Source organism: Aythya marila (genome assembly GCF_965140915.1).
Source record: "Aythya marila genome assembly, chromosome: 1".
NCBI lineage: Eukaryota > Metazoa > Chordata > Aves > Anseriformes > Anatidae > Aythya > Aythya marila.
Genome location: NC_139042.1, coordinates 62120920 through 62142483, shown reverse-complemented (window position 1 = coordinate 62142483; position 21564 = coordinate 62120920). Strand labels below are relative to the sequence as shown.

Genomic DNA, 21564 nt, shown 5'->3' with positions numbered 1-21564 from the left:
GGAATCCCATAGAGCATGCAGTTCCCTATTCAGTCACTTCCATCAGAAGATACCACAAAATGTTTTGCACTTGGCTTACATCTTGTTTTCATTTCATCCAAATTCTGGTCTTGCTGACTGTGCACTTAGGTGATGAAAACGCAATCGATTCAAAAGAGAAGCAATGCCTGTATGAAAATTAAATGCTTGCAACTGCATTAGGAGGAACCCCTCTTATCCCTGTAAGGAAAGAGGGGTAATTGTTTAACTGGGTCTTGCTGAAACTATCGCTTGCTTCTGTATGTTCTGAAGTGTGGGCAAGAACATACATACTTCCTTCTGCTTGATTCTATTTTGGTGAACATCTCTCTAAAGTTATTTGAGTTTTCTTTATCTCTAGGCTAGACTTTTGCTTTATAGTCTGTGCAGTAAAATATATGCAGAAGCTGGTAAGAGGAGCAGCTGATCTTCTGGGACAGGAAGAGCAACCAGAGGTCTTCACTCTGGTAGTTTACCCCTCCACCATGATGTTCCAAAGTCACTTCAGGGTCTCAGGGCAGATCTTCAAACATTAATTGAATGTTTTGTCAAAACAAGGATATGAGCTTTTTTCTTTTTCTTTTTTGAAGAGACATGATTGTCAGCCTGGAAACTGGACTTTCCATCACAGATATTTCTTGTTTCAGCATGTTCTTGATATATATATATATTTATTATTGTTGTAATTTATTGGAAGTCTTTTTTTTTTTTAACAGAACATTTGGCTTGCAGTTATTTAATCATACTGCTTACTATGAGCAGTGCTTTCTTTCTTCCATTCTGGAATAGAATAAGGAGCTATTTATCACAAGCTGACTTCTGGCCATAAAAATGGAGGCAGCTAAAACTGCCATAGTCAAAAAAAAAAAAAAGCAATCAAGACCAAAATTTCTGTGTACTTTGAACTTTTTGAATTTTTTTTTTTTTTTTTTTTTTTTTTAGTGTAGCAGCAGCTTTTTTGTAAACCTGTTTACAAAACCTGGTTTTATTCTGTATTACTTGGCATGCTTTATGAACTGTAGGTAGATACATATCATAACCAATAAGGCTATGATATGTGTGTATGTATATATATATTTTATATATATATATAATATATAGATCTGAATTTTTAGAGTTGGTGTTTCCAAGTATCTCATTTAATTTTTATTCTTTTTTGCTCAACTTGGATATTACATTTTTTCTTTAGTGCTGATACCAAAGAAAAGCTTTGAATAACCCCTTCTCCCTACCCCTGCCTCCTAGGTATACTAATTTTAATGAGTTTTGCTATCTTTTATTCTTACCAGTTTCTCAACTACATTCAAAGTAATCATGTTCTGTTTAATTTTTCAGTAGGGTATGTGGAGTCATTGCCTGGATTTTATGTTCATATATTATTGAAATAGATCAGCATGATATTTCCTATGCTGTGTGTCAGTAGTATCATACATTCTTAGGCAATATGGCATGCAGATTAGGCCTTTACTGGAGGATCAGAGAAAAAAAATAATCTTATTACACCTGAAACATGCATTTTTAATAGAGAAGCTTGTAATTTTTTGGTTTTGAGAAAACTTAACAGCTCAAATTTATATGTAGCTTTTTTTTTTTTTTTTTTTTTAATTGCAAAAATAATGTAAAAGAACCTTAACAAAATATTGTTTCTCATGAAGCAAGATTTTTGTTGCATGAAGTATAGGAGATGGCTGTCAAATGACTACACTGATAAAGCATTTTGGGTCTTTCTTGGCTTGTGTTAGCTTTTGCTTTTTTTCTAGGTAAAAGCTGTGCTTTGATCATATGTAATTTCAAGGTCTGTGATACCAAACAAAGAAAGCAATATGAATAATTTCCAGAATTTTAGCATAGCTGGCAATTTTGTTTCCTCTCAGCTGGAAGGATGCTCTTTTGATTGGCCTAAAATTAAATTATGTGCTTCATTTTCATTCTACAAATAAATATATATATATTTTTAATTAGGTCTTTTTAAATGTTTTATCTTTGGCTTATAATTCTTGTTTACATATTTTAGGCCATATGAAACATGTGACAGAGTATCCTCAGGTGCCCTTCTTGTTGTTCTAGTATCACTTACCACATACACAAGGGCCAACTGTGTATATCATATTATTACATGTACAACCTACAATGCATACTTAGTTTAGTGGCGTAAGTAATTAAAAAAATAAAAATAATTAGAGACCATTGTCTGTGCAGACAGTGAATATTGTTATGTGAATGTAAGTTAAAGGAGTGAATAGGGATCTTTGTTTTTAACGTTACAATAATCACAAAACTAATAACTTCATAAAGCATAGTTGTCTTAGAACTTAATGATGTATTTATAACTGATTTTCTTTTATTCCTGTCTTGTAAAATATGCATTATGTAATACTTATGATAAATACATCAAGGTGAATAAATACAGAAAACTCATCTGTATGCTAAAAAAGTAGATGATAGGAATAGAATTTGTAGACATCCACAAATAGGTTATTAATAATGTAAATACTGTTTATGGCCAGGTCCAATCATTTGTGAATTTAATATGTTTAGAATTTCTTCTCTTTCTAGTACTCCAGTTTACAGTTTCTATGTGATTTTCTTGCTCATTGAGCTGTGAGTTTTAGTGCAAAGGCTCTGTTACAAAATATTGAACCACCAAACTCTAAACTTTTTATTTGTACATTTTAGAATAATATGTTGATGGTGAAAGACTTGGGTTCCCTTACTTGTGCATCCAGGAGTTTAACTGAGCACTTACATTAACTGAGCACTTTATATAGATTGATTCCATCAATCTATGGAATCAGCATCTTTGGCTATATGTATATTATGAAATAAAACAAGCAAGAGCCTGTTCTCTAGCCTAGGGCTATGTGGGGTGGCCCTGTGAACATCCATCATCCTTAAAACAAAACTATTTTCTCCCTTAAAAGATGGGTTTGTGTCCAAATTGCCTATTGGAAATGACCATTGATGGGATACCTGAATGGTGCCCAGTACCTGAATGGTACTCATATGCATGAGTTCTATCTGGGCCCAGAATATACAAAGAAGTTTATTAGCTTTGCAGAAAATATGAACAACCACAGGCCAATACTCTAATCCAACTGCCTTTTTATTTAGAAATAAAGACATTTATTTATAGCCTAGTGTAGATTTCATCTTTATATGGAATGAGAGCTTCGGAAAGTCAATTAAGAGAAACTTATTTCATGGCACAGTCTTGATAGGGCACAAGGGAACATAGTAAAGACCTGTGCCCATTTTGATGCTGCAAGCCAGGTGAACACCCTGGTAAGGGAAGGAGGCTGCAGGCTTCTCTTTCATCTGCTGTATGGCGAGCCTGCCATCCAACTGCCATGAAAATTAAATAATTAAATAAATAAAAATAATAAAAAAAGGGAAGAAATGGTATCTTTTATGTGACAGAAAAATCTACATTCACTTTAGTGGGATGAGGAATATACCTACAGAATAAGCAGTCAGAAAGACACAGACTAATGTAGAAGGCAATGTAGCAGGCAACCTGCAGTCCCTAACTGTTTATGTCTGGCTTGTTCAAACTCATATTCTGCTTTCTGAACCTGAAAGTACAAATATTTTGAGAAGCAAGTCAGCATTTCTCCTTTTTTCCTGTCTATTTGGGAATATCCATAATACGATTTTGATAGTTCTCAGCACTCCATCATTTCAGAGTACATATTCTCTGAAAAAGACTGAATTAAGAAAATGAGGGCTGTGAAAAGGTACATTGTGAAATGTTCAGTTGGCATACGCACATATCTCCAGAGTTTACATGTTGGGATAAGTAAATCTTACATGTACAGCTTACATCAGCTAAATCTAGAAAATTAACTCCTTGAAATACTCACTCATTTGTACATTTGTACATTTATTGCTTTCTGGATTAATGAAATGAGAGTTTCAATTTTATGGGGAAAGCAGGAAATAGAAAGCATCATAAAAGTGTAATTGGGCACTGCTGCTTTCTTGTTCTTCTATGTGCATGCAGCTGGTCTAATACTGACTCTTACAACTATGGTAAAGGCATAGAAGCCTATGAAGCATGTAAATTTTGTATTTTTGTATCTGTTTTCCAACATACGAAAGTATGAACTGAGAACTTAGCATTTTTGCAAATGAAAAGAAAGAAGCCTCCAGATATTTGTTAGGGTTAAAAAGGTGAACAATTTTTATCTTTCTGCTCCTAAATAATCTTTGTCTTGAGCTTATTTGGATCATTTTCAAAAGAATCCAAAAGCAAGATGGTTTTCTTTTTTTTTCCTTTTTCTTCTTAAGGGCTTCCCCCATGAGGTACTGTTTTTCTGTCTGTTTAATCTTTTACTGAAAATCTGTGGATATAAGAAATAAAGTTAAAATTGATTAAAAGTGTTGGGGGGGGAGCCTTCACTTGATCTATTCAGGCTGTACCTTTCATAGAGCTACTGTTACAAGGTACATTTTCCTTACATTTTTTACAGTTTGCTACTTTGTCTAGTTCCACATCTGTTGCAGATAGGATGCAGATTAGATGTCTGCCTTCCATGTTTTAGTGTATGAATGGAAAAACAGTGAAAAAGCTTTTGTTAATATTCATGCTGTTACATGCATATGAGGTTTAGTAGTCATCATTTATTGCCTGTTTGTAGAGCCGATAAAGACAGGAGACAGCTTTCTGTGAGGAGTTTGCCTGTTACCTAATACACTTGCTTTAGGCAGTATTTTCTACTGAGTGTATTTGTCTTTAGAGGAATAGTAAGGAAATATTTAAAGATGAGAGCGGAGGTTCCCACCTTTTTCCAGGCACTGTATCAGTCCCAAAATAGAAGTTTGCCAGAGGCCCCGGTATTATTTTGAATATCTTCAGCATAGAGCTAATACAAGAAACACAAATGCAGTGGTAGCCATAGCACTTGAGGTCGAGAAAAGAGTAAAAGTGTGCTCTCCACAAATAAAAGGTGCTCCATAAATTATGGGGCAACAGAAGCTGTGAGCTTACAACTCCTGCTACACGTATGTTTCATCTGTGATGAACCATGGCTTCACATATACTGTGCGTGATTTCTTAGAGTTACTTTAGCTACATTTTGCAGTTTCTTTAGATTGTATGATTAAGCTGGTGCCTCATTATTCAGTTCTGGAGTCAGATGAAGGAAAGAGTGAACTAAGCTGTACCAAGTGTAGTATTGACAGATGATTTGGGCTGTAAGCAACTGCTTAATTCACCAAATTTATTTAGGATTAGTAAGGCCTTAAAGCTAGGATTCTAAGAAAAGAGCAGCATGCCATGAGTCAGGCATGTAAAAAATACTGATAAAAAGAAGTGTCTCTTGTTTTTTCTCATGCTGTTATGAGTAGTCATTGTGTAGTGCTAAATGAAGTGTGAAGTTGATATTCTACAAATTGTACTTGTATTTCTCTATAGACTAAAGGAGCCTTCAAGGTTTTGTAACTTAATTTATACCATACCAGCATATGGATTTCAGTAAAGCTGAAATATGTGAAAGGAAAAAACAACAAGATTTTGTTTTGAATCATAAAGGCTAGTAGTTCTGTGGTTGTGATCATTTGCTTCTTGATAAAACAGAAGAGTAAGCAATTTTATCCCTGTTTGGTGAATATTTTGATACTGATATTCAATACTGCTATTGTTAGGAGAATAATTTTGATTGGGCCGAAGATCTATGATTTAGAGAAGATGCAAAATTACATCTGTTTCATTCTTCTTGTTTATGGCTACAAACTCCCTGGTGTTTGCATATGGTCACCTAAAAAAGGTGGCATGTGAAAGGAGTGTTTGTATGTATGTTTCAGGAATCTTGGAACATGAAGACAAATTGAGATTGTTAGTCTTATTTAATTAAGATGAAATTCTTCTGCAATATCAAACTGTGCAGCCTGGACAAATGTAGGAAGAAAACCCAGATCGTCATGATTTCTGGACTAGACCTTGAGCCTATGAAAACAATGGAAACTCAGTAGTTTGGGATCAGATCCCTGCTATTAAACACCAGCATCCGTGGTCATTGGGGTCTTCTCCTTGCCAGAAATATCCTCCATGTTCCCTCCAAAACCTTCCAGACATCTTGCTGCTGCTGAACAAAGTTGTTTCATTTTCTTTATGCATACTCAAAATAGACACCGCAGAGTATTTTAAACTCAGAGCAAACAAATAAAATCATTCTACTATAATTCACATGAGGATTTTCTGCTTCTAGGTAATCTGTTGTTATGGAAAAATATTTTTTACTGCTGCCATAAAAAAGGAATTAACCTACATTTTAAATGTAGATCATAATTTATAAGCACTGTGCTTGATGCATCAATGCTATTTTGTCTTTAATCACATTTCCCTGTGTCACTGGCTCTTTTATTCCTTCTTTTTCCAGTTCTGTTGTTTGATTTTTTGTTTGTTTGTTTGTTTCCTTATTTTTCACTTTGCCTTGCAGAGCTTATATTGTTCCTCCTAAGTCTGAGAAATACTAGGCTCATTTAAATCACCAGTTTTCGCTACAGTAGCAGTTTCTGAATCTCTTCTGGTCTCCTTGACAACACAATTCCCACTTCTTATTAACTTCCTTCTATTCTGCAGGAAAAAAATCTAATAGAATTTTCAATCCTTTATGATGAAGAGTAACGTGAAAGCTTTGTTAAATATTAGGCAATAAATAGTTTACAAGTACACTAACTATTATAGTCTTGATTTTGTCTGCCGTAAACATTTAATGAAGTGAGCTTGAGAATTGCACTTGAGCTGGGAATCTTTATGGGTTCAGGAATAGCAAATGACACTCTAATAGGGGGCTATGTTCTTAAGAGCCCATCAAACTCACACAGCTACACACCTTAACATTGCTAATTGTTTTTGATGTGCTTCTCTTGCTTAAGATTGTGCAGTTGTATGGGAGGAGTGACAACCCTCCAGTTTCCTAATGCATTTTACATAAATTCTAGTGATCTAAGCCTATATTTCAGGTTAAAACATTACAGTACAGAATGACTGGTTGGGAAGTTTACTTTATTTCTCTGTGTAACTTGTGTTTTCTAGATCAAGCTAATGCCTCCAGCTCCAAATGATGACCTGGCTTCTCTGAGTGAGCTGACAGACAGCAGTCTACTTTATGAGATTCAGAAGCGTTTCAATAATAATCAGATATATGTGAGTTACTATTCACCTATCAACAGTAAGGCTTCAAAAAAGAGCAAATAAGAGTAAAAGAATAGGATTACTTTTGTAACTACTAGACAGTAACCTGACCAGTACTCATGACTAATATTTAGATGGGTGAGGACATATATGTGTGTAAGCCCTGCAAGTTCTCAGTTTATATAGGAGAATAAAATCATGAATAAAACATGAAATAACACTTCAAGTAGGCTTGGATAAAACCTATGTATGTTTATTTCACAGAGTAAGTGTGTTGATAAAAATTGATGGTTGTGTGTAATCTTCCCCTCTTAAACTACTGAAAGATCCCAGAGTCCCAGAATGGCCAAGGTTGGAAGGGACTTCTGAAGATCATCTAGTCCAACCCCCCCTGCCAAGCACAAGATCCTTCCACCTTTAACATTATGTTCACTTAAATATAATAGAACATATGATTACTGGAAATTCAAAAGCAATTTAGATTTAAAAAGCTTACAAATGATTGTGGGAGATTTCATTATTCATGATCTTTTCTTGTATTACAGAAATCATTCTGTATGTTCTCTATCATCTAGATATCAAGCAAAAATTATAAGAAGATTTCTGTAAAACAGGTTTTCTTGATTTTGCCATATTAAACATTGGAAGCATCTTGTTAGGTGTATTTCTGTGGATAAAAATCTGCACTTGAAAATTATGCTATCCCTGTTCATATGTTACTCATAACTTACTTATCATGTATTGAACGGTTGAGTGCCATGTCAATGTGAAACATGGCAATTGTTTTTAAACATACAAGCTGATTACACTTTTTAGACCATAACAGGGAACTGGAATGTCACATGTAACAAGTTGCAGCCAATACCTTTGAAATTAAGGGCACTGCAATCCTAAGTGTTACAGTATTCCATGATAATAAAAAATCTGGTTTATAGAAGCATGGATCAAATCCCATTTTAGTATGAATATTTATTTTTCTTTATCTCACTTTCAAGGATGTGAAATACAGGTAACTTTAGTTGAATTAAGGAAGATCCACAGATACTTATCAAAGGGAAGAGAAGTACTTCTTTTACTTTAAAATACTGAAGATTTTACCTAAGAGGATCTCATAACCTACTGTGGCATTCTCCTTAGCTTAATGGAAATTTATAGACAGTGGTGACTAATATTCTGCTCAAAGGCAGACATTGTACTTAGGTAGGTTGTCAGCATCAATGCTGACTTGGATCCTTGAGTGATTTTGTTCTCAGCCTTAGAAGGAAAAGTCCTTGGACTCAATTCTAAATCAAAATCCTCCTTAGTATGGAAGACTACTTATTTTGTGTTTCCTGATGTGTAATAATGGTAATAATGTTCCATTCCACAATAAAAACCCACAGTGAAGCCAAGTCTAGGGACAGTGAGGAAAAAAGCCATTCCACTTCAGAAGGAAAAAAAGTACATTTGCTACAGAAGGGAATATTTTTCTCCTCCCCAGATCAAAATATCTCATTTTGAAAAAGGCAGCATGATTGAGACTGTTCGCGTGATTTGCTGTCAGACAGAGGTCTGGAATTTTCACATTCCTAGAGTGTGATACAGTAGCAGCTACTTATGTGGAGTGAGAATTATAGCACCAAGGGTGACCTACAACCTTATACTTAAATATTTCTTTCAAAACGAGTGTTTAAAAATGAAATAGTAAAATCTTGGCAGCTTTACAATCAGTGGAAGGTTTGCTATTTTTTATGTGCATACATACACACATAGAAATAGTTATATATGTATTAGTTGCTTGGTCTTATCCCACAAGAAACATATTTTAATGTATCAGTTCTATGTAATGAATATACCATTTCTAAATTCTGTCATGTAACCCATAACAATTGCTTGAGGAACTTGTTTATGTGTTAGGTATGTTACATTTCTGTAGTTTAACAAATGGTGAGTTACAAAGTAACTTTCAAATAATATAACAATAATATATGCAGTGCAATTCTTCTGTGCATAATTTTCCATTATAAAGAACTATTTTATTACAAAAAGAATAATTAATGCTATCTGAATTGTAAATTTAGGTCTCAATTTAAATTTACGAAGTTAAAAGCTCAGAGTTCTTGAATTATATTTAATATATTTAATGTGTTGATAGCCAGATTTAAGATGCTTTGCCAAAAGTTTTTTTCGGAAGAAAACCACTAGCATCCTTAAAGACTTAATTTATTTCTTACTAAAGCAAATATATGAATTACATGTCTGTCTGTCTGTCTGTCTTTCTTTCTTCTACCAGACCTACATTGGTGATATATTGTTGCTTGTTAACCCATTTAAGGAACTTCCTATTTATTCCACCATGGTAAGTATTCTGTCTTTAAAATGTTACAGTATGGTTCTTTTTCAGAGGATTCATAGTTAATTTGGCAGACCACTGTAATTAATTAAAATAAATGTCCTTTCTTATGTTGGGAACATCTTAATTTAAAAAAAAAAAAAAAAAAAAGAAAAAGAAAAAAGAAAAAACTCAATTTCTTCCATGATGCCACTGTTTTTGCTTTCTGTGTCCTATTAGTCACTTAAAATAGTCACCTTGCCAAGTGTTGTATGAGGAGTAGCACTTTCAATTGTTTAAAAGTAGTTCCAGCTGTATAACATGACTTTGGTGGCTTCTGCCATTGCTAGACTTGGAAAAAGAGACAAACATGCTTTATGCAGTGATTGTTTGGTTCACACCTTGCTGAAAATGCAATTATGAAGATAACAACCTTGAGAGGTGCTGAAAGGCTCAAACTTGCTGTCTGTGCTCCACACCAGGCCATTCAGTTCAGACACCACAGGCAAGGAGTGCAAAGTGCTTGACATGAGCTTAGCACTGCACTGGGGCAGTTGTTGCACAGAGCTGGTCTGTGTTGGGTGTAGGCAGCATATGAGCAAACGGGAGTCCATGAGTGTCCAATCATATCCACAAGGCACCTTAAAAAGTGCTTCAGGTGTTTCTTTATTAGTACCCTTATCTTTATAATCTTTCCCTTATGAGGCAGACTAGTTAGGGCTGATAGTTAGGGCTTATCATTTCAGTACCTAGACACTGGTACTAAATTGAGTAGTCTTTGTAGATTGGTGCAAATAATGTAAATTCAGATGATTCTATATTTGCATCATCCTCGGTCATTTTAGAAATAGAGTATATGTGGAAAAAAATGAAAGATCCATGATGAAGGAATGAAAAGATGACCATGTATATTGTTCAATAACAACATTTCAAAATTTCTTAGATTTGTAATCATTTTTCATAACTTGGGATTTTTTCATGCTACGCTATCCTCCCACTCTTAGTTCCAGCAGACTTTTACTAAAACAAATAATTTTGTAAGCATTTTTTCTCTCTGAGATGACATAGAGAGCCATGAATTAATGAGCACTGATATATGCTGCTTCGTTTGATACAATTGTTAGATGATAATATTAATGCATTCTGCATTTTTACACTGAAATACACTGACTACTGTAGTAGCACAAAACCACTGAACATACAGACAGCACTTTGGAGATGACAGTAACTGTAGAAACAGTTTGTACTGTGGTATCCTGTTTTGTTATATTTGTACAGAATTTAATTCTGTCAGATTAGGGCAAATATATATATTCTTTAAATCCATTAGTAAAATGTCTGAACTTGCAAAGTACTTGCAACATTATGCAGTGACAATAAATGTGTGCAGGTTTTTCATTGCATTTTGTTTTACTCAGTGGAAAACCCAGCACTGCTGAGTGCCATAGTTTTTCTTTCTTGTGTATCTTAATTAGAACTTTTATACTTACAGCTCTGTTTTCTTTAATTAATCTCTTCACAGATACTTCAAGGGTGCCATATATATGTATATATTCTGGTCATAATGCTCAGAAAGCTCTATGAAAGACACAGAATTAGGAATACAGTGGGGGGCAGGGGAGGGATGAAACAATTGATTTAAACTGTATTCATACAAATTTTCACCATTTTTTCAGGTTACTCAGCTTTATTTAAGCAACTCTGGAAAACTGTGTTCCTCACTTCCCCCACATATATTTTCCTGTGCTGAAAGAGCTTACCACATGCTATTCCAGGAGCAGCGTCCCCAGTGCTTTATCCTCAGGTGAAAATTTATCTTTCTATTAACTAATTTACAACTCCTGCCTTTCAGCCATTTCCCCCAGGACTCAGCACTTAAGATTTCCATTGTATTTTTTTGTCCAACTGATTTCTTTCTGTGTACTGATCTCTGTGTCATACATTAGAGCTAAATAGAACTGAAAAAGGCTTAATTACATTTCAAGTTTCTAAATTTTCTTGGCAAAATGCCACTTCATCTAACTGGATATAATTGCAAAGAGTTAATGATAAGAATTCAACACACTGTGTGTGTTTGCTAATATTGCATGGAAAAGAATTAGAAATAGAACCTAATGGAAAAAAAATGGGAAGTCCTTTTCTAAATTATAAACCTCTGAATTCAAGCTACATCTCAGCCTCATGTTGTGTGTGATCATGAGCTTGTTATTTAGTCTTCCATCTTCAAAAAGCACTTTAACCATTTTTGTAATTCACAGTGTTGTTGCAATAATAAATACATCCAAGATTGTGGATAAATGTATTAAAAATTTCCAGTGAAACAGAGGTTCATCCAAATATTCCAGCTTTATTATTGTGAAAGTTTGAATTCCCCTTGGAAATTTTGCTTCCCAAATCCATTAATCTTCTGCCCTCCCTTTTCTTCCTTCACCCTACCTGAAAGCAAAGGGTCTGATTAATTTGTTGTAATTGCTCAATGTAATTTCTTGTTCCATCATTCCATCATATCAGTTTGATTGTTGATGTTGGCTGAAATATTGACAAAGGTTTGTGGAGCTTCATAGAGATGGGAAGAAAAAAAAAAAAAAAAAAAAAAAAAAGATTGATTTTGACCAGGAATAAAGGCTGATAAATTTCAGAAAACTTATAACTGCTCTCAACCTACCTCTAATTCTAGAGGTAGTTAACAAGAGCTGCTAAACATATCGTTGCAGAGTTAAAACAGTAAAAATGAACACATAAGTACAATCATAAAATAATATGTAGATGTTTTTACTGCATTCTGTTTATGTGCATACAGCCTTCTGCGAGTATTTGAAGTTCTGTATATTAAGTCTTCTTTCTTTTAAAAGCATAGCTTATAAAAAGTGTAGTCTATATACAGTTCATTTATATGAACTGTATAGTATATACATTTATAAATTATAAAATATAAATTAATTATGTGCAGAATTGATTTGATTTTTTGAAACAAATGGCAACCTTGGCTACATCTATGCTAATAAACAACAAGGAGCAGGGCTTACTGACTATTAGGGCATGTGCTATAGTGACCATGTTTTTTTTTCATGATTTTTTCACTTGAACAACAGTTTGTTGCTTTTTTTTTTTAGAGATGTATTTCATTTCGTATCAGAACCAAATAAGTGTAGCTCTGCATTTCTGTAATACTCCAAGCTTTTGTGTTTTACTTTTTCTCCAATGTTTCTTATCAAATATACTTTTCATTCCCAAGTAAAAAAAAAAAAAAAAAAAAAAAAGCTGTATATTTGGCATATGGCCTGGAATTTTAAAATACCCCCACTTTTAAAGCTGAGTTGTGAATACTTTTCTATGCATTTTCTGTGTACTCTGGGAAGAGTACACACAGGGTACACTTCTGTCTTTTATTGCTGTCATTAGGAGGAGAAACATGATGTGATTATACAATAAAATCTCATAATTTGTATTTATTTTACTTGAAGTACTATAAAAGTACTTCATAGTATAAGCAAATTGTTAGTAGAATGTGTAAACATAATTATTCTTTAGTTTTATTGTAATACACTTTACTATTGTACTATTTTACATTTTACTGTGAGAAGAGGTTATTTTAATGTGCATGTTATGACGTGATAAAGAGCAGTGAGAATCAGTCCCATACCAGTATGAATATTTTACTTCTCATGTGCAATTCTCAAAATATGTCTAGTTTAACTATAAGCTGCCAAAGAAGAACCAAATGATAGCAGTGCGTAACTCATCTGAACTCTTCCAGAAAATTTGGAATTTGTTACTTTAAAAAAAAAAAAAAGTCAACACAGTAATTTCTTTGTAGAAGGCTATTACTGTATTTTCAGTATATCAAGTTACCCAATATCTTTTCAAAGAGACTGGAAAGAATTTCAGAAAATAATTACCTTTTGTGTTCTAGTCCTCTCATCTTCATCAAGCTTAGTATCTTGTTTATTTTGTGGAGATAAAATTTATTTTCTATTAGCAATGTTTTTCAGTTCAGTGCTGGTTTTGTTTTTGTTTTCTGCCAAAGTTTAATTACAGAAAGATACTTCCCATGAGTTTAGTGGCCATTACTAATGATTTATGAATTACTCTTTTATTGTTGCTAATGAATTCTGCATGCAGTGTAACCCTTAATCATACTGGTCTAGTCATTTTTGCCTCCCACATTTTTGCCAAATATTATAATGAAAAGAGGTAAAGGTACCTGAATTTGTCTAAGCTGGAACTTAGCTGCCTAAGTATGAAGTTATGGTCTTGAAACCCTTGTTAAACTTCTGGGCTCTATTTTCTTACCTTTAAGTGCTACTTAAAATTTTCCGCCCATGTGTGTTTCATAGGTTCATAGGCATAGTCTTAACAGCATTATTTATTTCAAGTTTAAGCCTAACTGGGAACCAGGAATTTGACATTTCTTACTGAAGTCCTTTCCAACAAACTTTCTTAAAGCACTGTTAATTCACGTGAGTGAATGAACTAGTCATTTGTACACAAGCAGTTATACTCACTGTATACAATGCTGCTCATAGTTACTGTCAATTTCTCGCTTACTCATACAACTTCCACCAGGCTTTTCTTGTTTTTGTTTTTAAAGTTTTTATTTCTGCAGCTGCTTGTTTGTAGTGATATGTTTAGACTAGAAGCTCTTCAGGGTCAGACCATTTCTGTATTGATTGTATCCTTAGCCAGATTTGGTTGCAGTCTCTTGACTCCAAACAAATGCTTGAGTTAATTATAGTAATTAAACTTATGGAAGCAGAAGGTCCACTTTTGTTGGACCTCTGACATGTCAGATCTCTGCTCCGTCTGATCCCAAAGGTTGACTGGCTTTCCCCAAGCAACAAAGGAGACAATGTAAAAAATAAAATAATTTTTAGTCTTGTAAGATGAATCACCTGTTACGTAAAATATTATGCATGAATGTCCATCACAAAAAATTCCAACATTCCAGCTTACTGGTATACTCATATACCAGGGACAGATTCCTGGTGCCAGTGGCCCAGCCAGACTTGCATGAAGTAGGAGAAGAGCTGGATGATAATCCAAGTTCCCCTGATTGTTGAATGTCTTGAGTTCCTTGCCTTTGTATTTTGTTACGTTGAATTGGACTTTTTTTTTTATAACAATTTCAGATTTTTTATTTCAAAAGAGTTTATTTTTTATTTTTACTGTTCATTTAATTTTAAGATATAAAGACTAGAGTTGTAATAAAGGTATTATTAAAAGAAAAAAAAGTTATTTAAGAAATAATAGGAAGCAGGCCTTCCATCAGGTAGTATGTAGGAATACTAGGAAGCCAAAAGAGAAATCATGTGACAGCTTTGTGAGCATAGGATTTCAAATTCTCTGTTTCCTTTCCCTTGGAATACAGTCTCTGTACTGGTTTTCTGATTTAACCTTGTTTATCTGTGGAATAAGCTGTCTTTGCTTTACCTGCTTCATAATGACTTTTATGGAAGTTTTACTGCAGAAAAGTGCCTTCCTGCTCCAATGCTTATTTATCCTCCACCTTAATCAGACAGTCCAACCAAAAGTCAAAAAACAAACCATCCTTCATATGGTTCAAATTACATCCTTCAAATTACATTTTGAACAACTTAGTGGTGCAACTATTTAGAACAGAGAAGAGGATTTTTTCTCGAAGCAGAATTAAATTGTTAAAGCACAGATATTGTGAACAGGGGTATTACTAACTTTTTATACCCCACCTCAAAGGTAATGGAGTAAAGGAGAACTATTAGAACTATTTGAAGTTGCTGAATGACTTTTTGTTGTTAAAGTATCTCTTGCCTCAAATGTTGCAATGATATTAACAATTATTATTTTATCTAACATGGCATTTATTTCTTAGTGCTTCAATCTGTATTTCACTAGGATTATAGACAGATCCCTGAAATGCGCAGAACAACCGCATGACACTGTCTGTCTTTCAGCAGGCAAGTTCTAGTGAATTCTCACCTCTGAACTGTATTCTAGCAACCATTTTAAGCAATAAGCTCCTGTGACACTGCTAGACAAATTTTCAATTCTCTAAAATTAACAGTTGACCCAGAGTTATCAAATCTGTGAGCTGTGTCACTGCAAAGGAAACATCAATCTTGGAAGGAAATATTGAAGAAGGGACAGAAGTTCCCCTCTCTGTGCAAGTCCTGTGTTATCTGGGCTGAAATTTGCTTGCAGTAGAAAATGAATCATATTTTTTTTTCTTTTTTCTTTTATACAAGTGAAACAAATTAATTAAGAGTGAAACTTACGGGGAATCCTCTGATTCCTTCATTTATAAAGGTGTTTTTTTTTCTTTTTAGTTACAAATTGCATGCCTTCTTTGTAATACTTGAAAACAATCAAAGGCACATCAAATATCATATTTCTTTCTCCCCTTATAGACACTTGATATATGTCTGGAAGCTCATTGTATAATACAGGCATAAGATCTGTAATTTGCAAGAGTATGAAGTGTCTCTAGGGGGAGGAGTATTGCAGGACTAATGCCCTTGTTGCACTTTTTTTCTTTTCCTGTTAGTGATAACAGCAAAAAGATTATAGGATTTGGACACAGACATTAAGGCAGAAAACTAATGCTACTTAGGAAAAGAGGCAGCATGTTGCAGTTAGCATTTGGAGAGTGAAGTCATTGCTTCAGAGGGCAGAGAAGCATGCAGATTTTTGAGGGTGATACCAAACATTACTGAGTTTTGAAACAAATTGTTTCAGAAAGTCAGAAGCTGAAGATCTGAGCAAGGTATAGTGTGCTTATGAAGTCAATTCTGTGGAAATACTGGTTTCACATTAGCTAGGACAGTGACCTTGATTTCATCTGATTTGTTTACCTTCAGTTTGTTGGCCTGGTTTAAATATGTCTTTGTGGCCTATTAAATGAGTTCTTTTCATAACATACATGCAGGTTGCAAACCTTTGCAGTCTTGGACCACAAACCTCCTACTGATGCCAGCAGGAGTTTGAAGTCCAGGGTCAGACTCCAGCTTGTTCCAGAAGCATGCAGGACACAGTTAAAAGTAGTCTGACATTATATACAGTAATGAGAAATCCATCCTGACACCTAGGAATACATCTCACCAGGCAAACAAATATGATATCCCCCAGAGCTGCATGTATGTCTTATAAGAACTGAATGAGAATAAGTAGCAGAGATCTTAGCTCTGCCTGAGGATGAAGACTTTTTTTTTTCTTCCCTCTTTTTTTTTTTTTTTTCCTTTATTTAATTTTCTTCTTCGAAGTGAGATGTGAACAGGTATGGCAGTGGCCAGACATACTATTTTTGCTGCCCTCTCATTTTCATAAACTAGGTAACAGACTGACCAACCAGCACAGCCATTGTACTGGTGAAAATCTAATCTGGCTGTTGTAGAAAAAGCCTTTTAAATTTGATCAAGCAGATAAATGAAGGAGAAACATCAAATTACATTTCATTTGGTTCAGTTTCCTATAAAGAAAACAGTTGTAATTCATACAAGAATTTCCTACATTAATTTCTTCATCAGGCTTCACTAACTTTATCCTTTCCATCTTCATGCTTAAAATGCGCCACTGAGTTTGCTTCCCTCCCCCATTCCTCCACTTTTATGTTGTTTCTTCCTATCTGCCTTAATCAAATTGCCTATTAACTCATTTTCTTTGTTCATATTCCCCCTCAGAAATTCTCATTGGTAGAAATATATATTCCACATCATTAACAAGAAATTTAATGAATCAGAATCACTGAAGTCAGAGTATGCACTGCAGAGACTGGGCAGCTTGTGAAATCTCCTCAGCTTCTTGACTATGTGGCAGCAAAAAGAAATTGTGCCCTACTAACACAAGTGCTCTGTGCCAGCTGACTCTTCAAACATCCTTTTCTTTCCTCTATTTCCTCTCTCTTCTTCCTATTGCTTTCTACCTTTTTCTTTTTTTCTGATTCCTTTCATTGCCACAGTAGTATTTCCCCATCTGGATAAAGAACCAGGCAGCACAAGCAGACTGCTTTGCTGGACAAAAGATATCTTAAATCCATTCCAACGGAGCTAGCAGAGAGTATAAGTTATATCTCAAATATAAAAATAACAGTGATTCTCACATCTCTTCCTTGCCTGTTATCTTACAGTGGAGAGAGTGGGTCTGGAAAGACCGAAGCCTGCAAACAGATAGTGAAGCACCTCACTTGTAGAGCCAGCTCCAGCAGAAGTACCTTTGATACAAAGATAAAGCATGTAAGTAGCATTCTGAACACTTGAGTTGAACAAGACAAAAATCTGGCTTCTTTGACAGGCAAAATACATGTAATTCAAAGGTGAAGGGAAAAGGCATCTGCTATGCTGAAGTTCATAACGGGTTTATCACCTCCATTCAAGGTAAAGGGGGTTTCTTTCCTGTATTGGTCTGAATGGGAGCTGGATTAAGCTCACATTGATGTGATGAGAGGAAACCAAAAAGTGGAGTCCAGTTTTGATGAATAGGAACCATATGTGTGCTAAGGTACTGTGTCCTAAATATGTACTAACTGCCTTCAGTAAATAAATAATTTTTTCTGCTTGTGATAATGCTTCTTTGGCCAGTCTAAGAAGCAAGCACTCAGTCATCTGGAGTAATATTATGTGAAACAGAAATTGAAAAGTTGCAGGAGAACTGCAAGGGCTGGTTTAAGTTTTGTGACTCAGTGGTTGTACACTAAATACGGAATAGGCAAGTGTTCTGAAATATTTGCATGTTTAATTCCCATAGCAGAACCAAATTCTGTTCAGTGCATATCGTGAAGTCATGAGAACCTGCTTCACATATCAGATACACTTGGCTCCATGCTAATACATTGCAAATGTAAAGTTTTAATTTGACTGAACATCGTAACTCATTGGTGTTTTATTATAGCGGTAACACTGCTATAAAGGTTCAGACTCACATTATAAATTATGCTGGAATCTAGGTTGCAAATTCAAATTCTTTCAAAAAACTGCCTTTGCTGATGAAACTACTCATCTGATATCCTGGTTAAGAGACAGATTTACATGTAAAGTTTTAACACAATCTATATTCTTGTAACAGTTGTGTTTCATACTTTTTTTTTTTTTTTTTTCCAAATCTTTCACTTATCCTTCCTCCTTTACAGCACTTACATTCAACCCAGGATAATTTTTTTTTAGGTTTAACTTGCCATATGCATGATACCTTACAAAATTCTGGACTCATTCATTGTGTTTGTTTTTTAATGATATAACATGCATCACTCAAAGCACAATGCTTTTTTCCTGAATTATGCATGATTAAGTCCAGAAAGGTGACAAAACAGTGTCAAAGAATAGCTGATGCTAACATACAACCTACAAATCAGGATTATTGGGATGTGGGAAAGACCATAGATACACTGGTTCCTATTTAGTACATTCTAGCCAGTAAGTTAATCAAAGTCCTATGGATTAGGGCTGGATTTTAGAAAACAGTGGTTTTAATGTCGTATAAAGACATTAAAAAAGCCTGATCACACTGAAAGCACAACAACTGAAAAACAAACAAACAAACAAAACAAAAACAACACACTAGTTTTGCTTTCCTTCATGCATTCATACAACTTCCATGTTAAAGTGTTTTTCAATGTGATCCTGCTTCATGTATGTTCCTCAACTGACACATTTAACCTGTGCTGCAGTTGACAATGTTAACAATACTGTTGCTTATTTTCGCTTTTTAATATAAATTATGAAGATTAATGTTTCAATGATAGGGACTGTACACTTTTATTTTGAATCTGTGAGCCAGATCTTCAGTTTATATCTATTTCTACTGTTTTTTGTTGTTGTGTTGTTTTTTAGTTTACTACCTACACTGGTTTTCTTGTACTTTTGAACTGATCTGACCATAGATGTTATTGAATTAGAACTGCAAAATTCAGGTCTGATCCTTCAAATCCTTTTGTTTTCAGAAAGTTCAGATTAAATAAGAAATCAGTTAATTATTAACTTTCTGAATAAGAAACTGAAAGCAGTATGTTTTTGGATACAAATTTGGCAGCAGTGGGAATTAGGAGGTGTGGGAGGTATTCCTGTTTCTGCTGCGATTTATCTCCTGCTTCCTGGTACAGTTTAAATCCCCACCAGGTCCTCTGGCAACAGTTCAGAGGACAGCATGTACCAGTATGTCCACTCTATTCTGCAAACAAAAAATAAAAGAATGTGAATCTTTTCATGCCGCTTGCCGTAGAGGTTAGAGTTTAGTTTAATAAACTGTTTAGTTTTACAGTATAGAATTAGTCATATGTGTCAATAACTCTTAGTCAATACAGGTAGAAGAGAAACATCATGTATTAAGAAAAATGAGTTGCATGTTGTAACAGTGGGACACTGGGATGGGACACCTGACTTCAGGTAGAGAATAGAGGTGTAGCAGATCCCACCCACGGGGGAATCAAGTGATGAATCTGATTTAGTTGCCTGTTAAGGTGCTCGAATGAACACCTGGATTTGTGCCTGTTGCAGTCATACATAGTATCGTTGGAAGTTACTAAAGCTGTACTGGTCAAACCGAGTGCTGAACTAGCCAAATTTCAGCAAATGCATCTTAAACTGCAATGCTACTGTAGTGCAACCAAAACTAGGCTTACTGGCTTTCTGCTGCCACCTACTGCACAAATAGCTGGTTTAATTAATGGTTCTGAAGCATCTGATTTTCAGAGCTTCTACCTTTGTGATTGGAACCACATGTTGTCTGTGCCTCTCCACGGCCCTCTTCCCTCCTGTCTCTTCGCAGCCAGGTTCATCCAGCTCCAGCAAACCACTGTTATATCAGAATGACAGTGTGTTGCAGACACATTGCAGTCAATTTCTCAGGGTACAAGACAGGAAAGTGCTGAAGGGAATTCATTTAGTGTAATAAACTAATTACACACAAAAAGCTAAATACAGAGAGAAGATGGAAGAAAGAGGGCATATTTCATATTTTTAAATTAAATGTAGTGTTTTGAACATGCTCTTCTTAAAATATTTGCTGTGACCATGAAGATGTCACATGGAAATGCATTAGTCTGAGCCCATGTCTTACCCCTTCCATTTACAACTCCCACTATTCTGTCAGCACTTATTTTTTCCCAAGCTATTTTATTTTAAGTTCTGTACAGAAAATAAAATTTTAAGGAATTTGTTAAACTCCAAGCTAAAAAGTAATTTTTTTTTATTTTATTTTTTCTTTCTTCCAGTTACTGGTCTCAAATCAATCTCACTGATGTTTTTTGAAATATATTCCTGTTTATTTCCTCTCTTACTACTGCTTTACTATTTTCTTGCAGGTAAACTGTGTCTTGGAAGCCTTTGGACATGCTAAGACACCCCTGAATGATTTTTCTAGCTGTTTTATAAAATATTTTGAGCTACAGTTTTGTGAGAAGAAAAAAACATTAATTGCAGGTAAGTGTTATTTAAAACATGTGCTGATTTTATTTTGATACTACCCACAGACGATGTCAAGAGGTTCCAATGTGCCAAACATACAGGCAACAATGGACTTAAAGTGCGCGAAAGACGCAAGGGAGCTTTATGGAGTGTCAGAGGAACATGATTCATAACATGTAAATTCACAGATCCCTCAGAGTAGTTGTTAGGAGGGAGATTAGGAGGGAGAAAAATGCTCTGTGCAACCACCAGGTGGCAGAGAAACACAAGAAAAAAACCTTGACCACGGCTGATTCGTCTTTAATTGCCCAGGAAATCGTATTTCCCTTTATTCCTGAGATTAACAAACTGTGACAGCTGTGTATTGCTTTATTATCAGATAAAAGAAACAAAGAGATTACTTTTTGCATTTACAACTAGTATTTTTTTGGGTATTTTAAGTATTGCTTAAACAAGTGATAATCTTAGCTGTTTAGGGCAAACAAAAAAACAGGTATTCTCTGTAATACCAAAATAAGAAGTTATTAATTATAGCTTTGAGCTTCCTCTGAAGGAACTAGGAGTCATGTTCATGTTTCTTCTAATTAGAGGTAAAATAGTGTAAAGTTATTGACTGCTTTTACTATAAGTGGGAGTCTGCTAAATTCCCAGCAACAGTTCATTACTGATGAAAACGAATATTGGGCAAAACTTCAGTGGATTCTGAAAATTCTGATCATCAGAGCCAGTCT

General features: G+C 34.7%; 1 protein-coding gene across 1 annotated transcript in view; it reads left to right on the top strand.

The window, feature by feature from the left end:
- MYO16 (myosin XVI) overlaps window positions 1-21564 on the top strand; it is a gene marked incomplete at its 5' end in the record, with an annotated part of 305366 nt that overhangs the window by 120065 nt on the left and 163737 nt on the right. Inside the window, 5 exon segments of the mRNA XM_082751937.1 lie at window positions 7055-7165; window positions 9426-9491; window positions 11141-11268; window positions 17563-17668; window positions 20731-20848. Of these exon segments, the coding sequence (XP_082608063.1) occupies window positions 7055-7165; window positions 9426-9491; window positions 11141-11268; window positions 17563-17668; window positions 20731-20848 (529 nt within the window).